Raw genomic sequence first — 6,500 nt, 5'->3', positions numbered from 1 at the left:
CATGACGTTGACTGGGAGATCAAGTACCAACCAGCCAAGGTTCGGTATGAGGAGGGTAGGAAGGAACTGGCTGAAAGCAATGCGATGGGCTTTTATAAAATGATGTTCTCCAGAGTGTTCTATGCCACTGGCGACGCTGACTTTGAGTCAGACAACCAGTTGCTGGGCCTGCTGGAGGATGACTTGGATGAGGCTACTGCTAATGCTATGGATATTATGAACGAGACGTAGAAGATTCTGTTTGTAGTAACAGGCAACGAATGGACTGTCGTTATCATAATCCAGGTTGAACCAGGGTGTTGCCCGGTACAATTAGGGCGGTGTAAGCCTAATGCGGATTTTTCCTTGGTTAACGGCGAGAGTTTTTCAAATTAGCTGGTTCCAGAGGACCTTCAACCTCTGCAGGACATTCCATATTTCTTTAAAGCCTTGACTGTCGAGTACCCCGCAGCAGCCCCTGGCTCATGCCCTCGCCGCTATGCTAGCAATGCATCAACATGATATTGCTAGTCTCCGCATTTGAGTCACCACGGGCATTTTTGGAGCCGAATTTCTTGCCTCGCTGATACATGCAGATACGCACAGACAATATGAGTGAGTTTGTTTAACTTCCCGGAGAACCGAAGCCCAAAGTCGCCCTGGACTCAAGGTCGAACCCGTCCAAAGTGGTGCGCAATAATTGTGGGCTTCCGCATTGGCAGGATCCGATCGCAGGAATTCTCCCAGTCGCCAGTGAGGCTTGAAATGACATGACAGGTGACGATGTGAGTTATTCCAACTGACACGGCAATGTTTATTTTTCGAAAGGTTTCAGGACCCTCCAAGAAGAGACCCTGGAAAGGTTGTTTTCATTGTACCACTTGTTAGGTGCTCGGATTTAGGACAAAGTCCATCCTGCTCGTTCGGCGTGCCCCATTGGCTCTCTAGAATGCAAGAGGCAAACGTGCAGGAAATAGGCACTTACCTAAAGACGGACCAAATACCTATAGCCCCCAGCCGCACCCCTTGTTTAGATACGAAAGACAGGGTATTAGCTTTGGCTTGCCGGATTAACTTCTGATTCATGCGCACCCGAAGCATAGCGGTCGAGACCAACAGCAGTGAACAAGGGATTTGCAAACGTGACTCCCAGCTCCCGACATAGCAGAAGTCCAATCCTCGCAGTGAACAAGTCGGCCCGCCGAACCCTGCGCTCGGTCCTCGGCCGTGGTTAAAAAGAGATTTATGTGTATGAGGTATATCACTTGCATCAATGCCTACACGCTTCCACAACGTCCGGATTTCATAGTTTGAGGCCAAAATCGTACAAATGGGGAACCTGTAAATACACATTGAGGACACAGATATCCGCTGTAAGTCCCTGAGACACGAGTCCGGTGGGCAAAGTCTCAACGGAGCCAACATCGGGGAGCCCCGCCGAGTCTAAAAACCCTTACCGACCCTGTCTCCCCACCACCCTTCCATTCCAAAGGCGGCTAACGAGTTGTCCAACGGTCCATATGCTCCACCGCTTGGAGGTGTTGTCATTGTTGTCTTGGGCATGAGGACGCTGGCTGAGAAAAACATTCCTCGCTCAATATTCGTGCGGTTGCAATTGTTCACACCAACTATCCCCGGCCTGTCCTACGTAGAGGTAGTGCATGAGAGCCTTGAGGCACTGTATCTACCTCCAGCATACCTCAGAAAAGCATTCTGGTACTTCCATTCGACAGCCCCACCCAACACCAGTATTTTTTTGAAATATCGACTTCTCCTAGTACCTGTTATGCAGGTGCCTCATCCGTCCACTCCGGCCACTTAATGAGGAACGCCACGCCACGCCCCATTGTGAAATGTCTGTCAATGGCTCGTGCTCTGCCTACGTTAGATCGGTTAATTACGTAAACTAGACTTATATTTAAGGAGGTCTGACGACAATATCTTGCACACATTTCTGTGCCTTCTCCTCCTTGGCTTACCCTGAAGACATCTTCTCAATACTCCACATCCATAACAGTTAATCACCGGAGAAATGGCTTCTTCAACAGCTGTAGTCCTCATTACGGGCGCCAATCAAGGTATTGGCTACTCTATCGCCCTACAACTCGCCGCTTCAGGCAAATACCACGTGCTCGTCGGCGCACGGTCACTCTCCAAAGCCGAAGCCGCCATTCGTGAGCTACAGGCCGAGGGAATTGACAAAATAAACCTGACGCCGATTGTTCTCGATGTCATCGATGACAGCTCCGTCACGGCTGCTGTTATGGCTGTGTCAACTCAGTTCGGCCATCTGGACATTCTGATAAACAATGCGGGGCGGGGCGAATCTTCTGCCGCCACCGTTCGCGATCAGTATCGAGAGATTTTCGAGGTCAATGTCTTCGGCGTCGCAGCCGTGACGGATGCGTTTCTGCCGCTTATACAGGCTTCATCTTACACAGATCGCAGAATTGTGAACGTCTCATCTGGCGTCGGACTGATCACGATGGCAAACGAGGAAGGTTTTGAATATAATGCTCAAGCATACTACGTACCTGACTACCGAAGCAGCAAGGCCGCAGTCAACATGATAACTGTGGCCCAGTCTGTGAATTTCGCCAAACACGACATCGCTGTCGTTGCGGCCGCCCCTGGCATGTGCCGCACAAGGTTCACCGGTGGGTACGGCGCGAAGGACCCGAGGGAGGGTGCCGCGGCCATCGTACGAGCCGCCACGGAGGGTGACCCCAAGAAACTTACTGGCACCTTTGTTGCTGATGAGCCTCATACGGGCTGGTAAGATAGTCCCTAGATACAAGCAATACAAGGCAGCAGTTACTATGAAATCTTATAATACATGTTTGGCACATGATTGTCGATGTTCCCAGGATTCATTTCAGAAGGTACCGGCACCGCGATGCAGAATTGGAAGGGACCAGAGCTGTTTGGGTTGAAGCAAAAACGGGTCGATTGTGGTGTTGTTAGTTCTAAGTTACATGTGTTTGAGAGGAGCACAGCTCTTTACGTAGTCTCCATATACCAGCCACCAGCAGATCGGACCACCTTCGCAGCACTGTCTCAACACTCCCACTCGAGCTGCTGCTGCACTCGATCTCAGCGAAATACCGCAGATATAACTAAACAAGAAACACTACTGTAGTCTTTTGTGCTTTGTGACCCATTGCTGGTGTCTTCAGTACTTCCCCATACATCATTCCATATAGATAGCAGGATCCTATTACCTTGAATGCCATCTGTTTGCTCCCTATTGGCCTAATGACTAACGGAGTTTGGACTGTTGGAACAATACATATCAGATCGCCGGGCTGTACCAAGGGCGATCCCATCCCACTGCAATTATACTTCACCGTCAGTAAAGAATGGCAGGCTCGAGAGCTCAAAGTTGATAGCCCCCCGATGGTGTTGGCGAAAGAATGACTTACCAATAGCCTTTGGCTGAGGTGAAGAATCTCTCCCCTTGTATACTGTTTGCCGCTCGCTGTCGGAACGGTATATAATGCTTCGGCGATCCTCCCGTGCCCCATCGCTCCAGCCACTTGTGATCATGGAGATAGGAATGTATGGACGGACAGTAATCTTGGCAGAATTGTGCAAAACTGTGAGCAATAGAAAAAGCATCCTCATCCTCCTTCGTGTGTAAAAGGCTACTCGCAAAAGCAAGCACTTTGTCTTGATAAGTCAGACCATGGCATTTCTCTGATTCCTCCAAGACCGACCAGTACGTTTCTGCAAGACTAGGGCGTTGAACGAGCATTGATTCTGCGATGCGGTGGCCAGACTCCTCAGTACTGATCGTGGCCTGATTACCGTTACTTCGCTTCCTTGCGGCGACCTCTCCGCAGAAATCGATAGTGTCTATAAGATACAGACAGAGCTCAAGGCTCGACCCATCAACTCGGGGGGATAGCCAGCCTTCTGAGGTCGGGTCCTCCCCCGGGCAGGCCTCATATCTGCCATTGATAGCCCAAGCTCGACTGACGTCTAATTGGGGGCACCACGACGGCCCACTCGCGAGTTCCTCAGGGAGACGGTGAGATACCAGGCCAAGAAATCGCAATGAATGGGGACTCAGCCCGGAAAACAACTGGAGCCGCAGTTGCGACAGATTTCTTGAGTAGTCTGCCTTGACCAAGAGCTCGCCGTCGTCCGACCTTGCACAAGGGTGCCCGAGGAATGCGTAAACGAAGTCCCTGAGGTCTGTAGCCTTTTGAATATGTCTCGCCCTGAAGAGCACATCTAGAAACTCAAGTTTTGAACGTTTCAGTGACTGCTGGAACAGGACTTTGAGTATGCGGGAAGATCTGAACCAGGCATGTTCGACATCCTTGACGTATGAGGACCAAATGTATGAGAAGAGGTTCGAGATATGGCCTGACCTGAAATAGACACCTGGAAAAGAGTTGCCGGTCTGGGCCCATGCCTGCACGAAGTCCATGACTTCAGCAAAGTCCATCATTGACGAGCCGTAGGCAAGCACCACGTTCTTCGCAAGCCCAACCTCCTGAAGAACCCAAACCCGCTCAAACCAGGGATGCTTGAATAATGGTAGAACGTTCTGAAGCCGCGTAGCAGTGACAGGACCGTAACCATCGTCTGGGTTCCACCACTTTCTGCTGTTGAGGATGTCATCGGATAGGTACTTGGCGGCAATGCGATTGTAATCTTGTATGACGCTGAAAGCGACACTTGCGACTTCGCCGTTCTGGCCGTCGTCGCCAAGACAAACCACGACTTGCTGGGCATGAGCGTATATATCGCCCATCATGTTGACGTGGAAGCTCTTCTCTACCAGGTCTGACTGATTGATGCATAGGGCATCGGCCCATATGTCTCTTGGCTCACGGGGGTGTCTGATCTGACGCAGAGCTTCGAAGAGGTTGGTGGTGACATCGACTTGATGACCTTGACACTGAATAGAGCGGCGTTCTGCAGCGTTACCCCAGACGTATGATATCGCATCGTAGGCTTTGAATATATGTCAGGGTCAGCCGAGACGGGTTTCATCAAAAAGAAAGTTCGATTTCGCATAGAGGATCTCACCTTCAGTGTCAAATTTGGCAACGCGGAGAGAACATTCTATGGGATCGTCTCTAGCTCCTGGGTCTAGGATGAGAATGCGAGTCCATTTCCCTTCTGGCAATGGAGAGTATGACTGGTAGACCCCGGATTGGGGTCTATTAACTTCCGACATCCTTCTCTGTCGAGAGGGCTGGATGAATGGGCTTGATGTTGAATGGCTCTTTTGTGCTCGTCTTACGTAGCTTGAGCCGAGCTTATCTTACAGTGAAGGAGGGGCATGGAGGGCGCAGACGTGGACAAGTCATCAAGGCATCTACCTACCGACATTTTGCCGACTGGTGAAAAGTTCTTCAATCTCTTACAGAAAACAGTAAACCCCTGCAGCAAGGGTTATACAGAAAATATATATACTTCTCCCAGATTGAGGCCCCTGACTGGCGATATGAATTTTGCCTAGCCTGCTAAAACCAGTGCATTGGCTTATGGAATCGATCGGAACATCGCGAGAGTTTTGTACTAAACCTTATACTTAGTCCCGAATGGCGGGAACAGGCAATTAAGCGAAAACGGTTGGTCCTCTAAATGTGGTATGGTGACGGCAACATAAAGAATATATAGAATATAGGTATGAGAATACCTTGAGCGGTTATCTTGCTATTGAAGTAATAGTAATGTTAAATTCACGTAGTAAGTAAGTAACTAACTGCATGGTTATAAAAACAAGTTTACCCTATAGTATTTAGTAACACGGTCAACTCAAAATTCTCAATGCGTGTATTTATCATTCCACATATATATTAGTATGATTTGGACTCTGAGAAGTCGGCTGGCTTTAGTAAACTGTCAAGACTAATCCTTTAGATCGCTGCAGAGCGCCACTTACAGTACATCGGATCATGGTGGCTTACAGCTGTGGTTTGAGCGCATTTGACCTGTTTCTATTGGAGGAAAGAATGTCATCGGAGTGTGGCAGGTAAACATACGTGCTGGAAGAGCAACTAAAAATCTTACCAGTCGCCCCATTATCTTTATTCTATCTTACCATTAGCTACTCTTATAAGTATATGAAGCTGATAGAGGATAAGGATCGTACTTATGCATGTGAAGTGGTTCAGGGCCAGGACTGTTCTTCCAATAGGATGGCCCGGAAGATTGCGATCCCAGTGACAAATAGCGGGACAATATTAACCCGCACCCACCCTCTTGTAAAGTCGCCATAAGCGACCGATTCCAAGCTTGGCTAGTCTAAGATGTTATTGCCAGAAGTGACACTTCCTCCGCTTATTGACCGAGTTGTGCTTGCATGTGCTGTCTTCTGCGTTTCACGATGTTTGTTGATCGTCAGTATAAAGACTTACTCAGTGGGTAGGATACTGACGAGCGCATACCCACGAGGCCCATTGAAGCCAACCAGACCGCAGCCAGACGGGCGAGGAGCTAACACTTAAACGAAGCTTTCATAGCGACAAGTCACCTTATTTCAGCTTATCATATAATACTGG

At 49.2% G+C, this 6,500-nt stretch overlaps 2 protein-coding genes across 2 annotated transcripts; one reads left to right on the top strand and one right to left on the bottom strand.

Annotated features, from left to right (window-relative positions):
* Positions 1-1,870: 1,870 nt before the first annotated feature.
* FOXG_17631 (uncharacterized protein) lies at positions 1,871-2,847 on the top strand. Its single transcript, XM_018397638.1, has one exon. The coding sequence runs from the start codon at positions 2,012-2,014 to the stop codon at positions 2,756-2,758; it is 747 nt and encodes a 248-aa protein (XP_018258708.1). The 5' UTR covers positions 1,871-2,011; the 3' UTR covers positions 2,759-2,847.
* An 84-nt stretch (positions 2,848-2,931) lies between these two features.
* Positions 2,932-5,261, bottom strand: FOXG_17630 (uncharacterized protein). Its single transcript, XM_018397637.1, has 3 exons — positions 5,020-5,261; positions 3,402-4,944; positions 2,932-3,309 (listed from the first exon to the last, which is right to left on the bottom strand). Exons 1-3 carry the CDS (start codon positions 5,168-5,170, stop codon positions 3,096-3,098), a joined length of 1,908 nt encoding a protein of 635 aa, XP_018258707.1. The 5' UTR covers positions 5,171-5,261; the 3' UTR covers positions 2,932-3,095.
* Positions 5,262-6,500: the final 1,239 nt, after the last annotated feature.

This window comes from Fusarium oxysporum, genomic scaffold (assembly GCF_000149955.1).
Source record: "Fusarium oxysporum f. sp. lycopersici 4287 supercont2.59 genomic scaffold, whole genome shotgun sequence".
Taxonomy (NCBI): Eukaryota; Fungi; Ascomycota; class Sordariomycetes; order Hypocreales; family Nectriaceae; genus Fusarium; species Fusarium oxysporum.
This window is presented reverse-complemented; position numbering and strand designations above follow the sequence as displayed.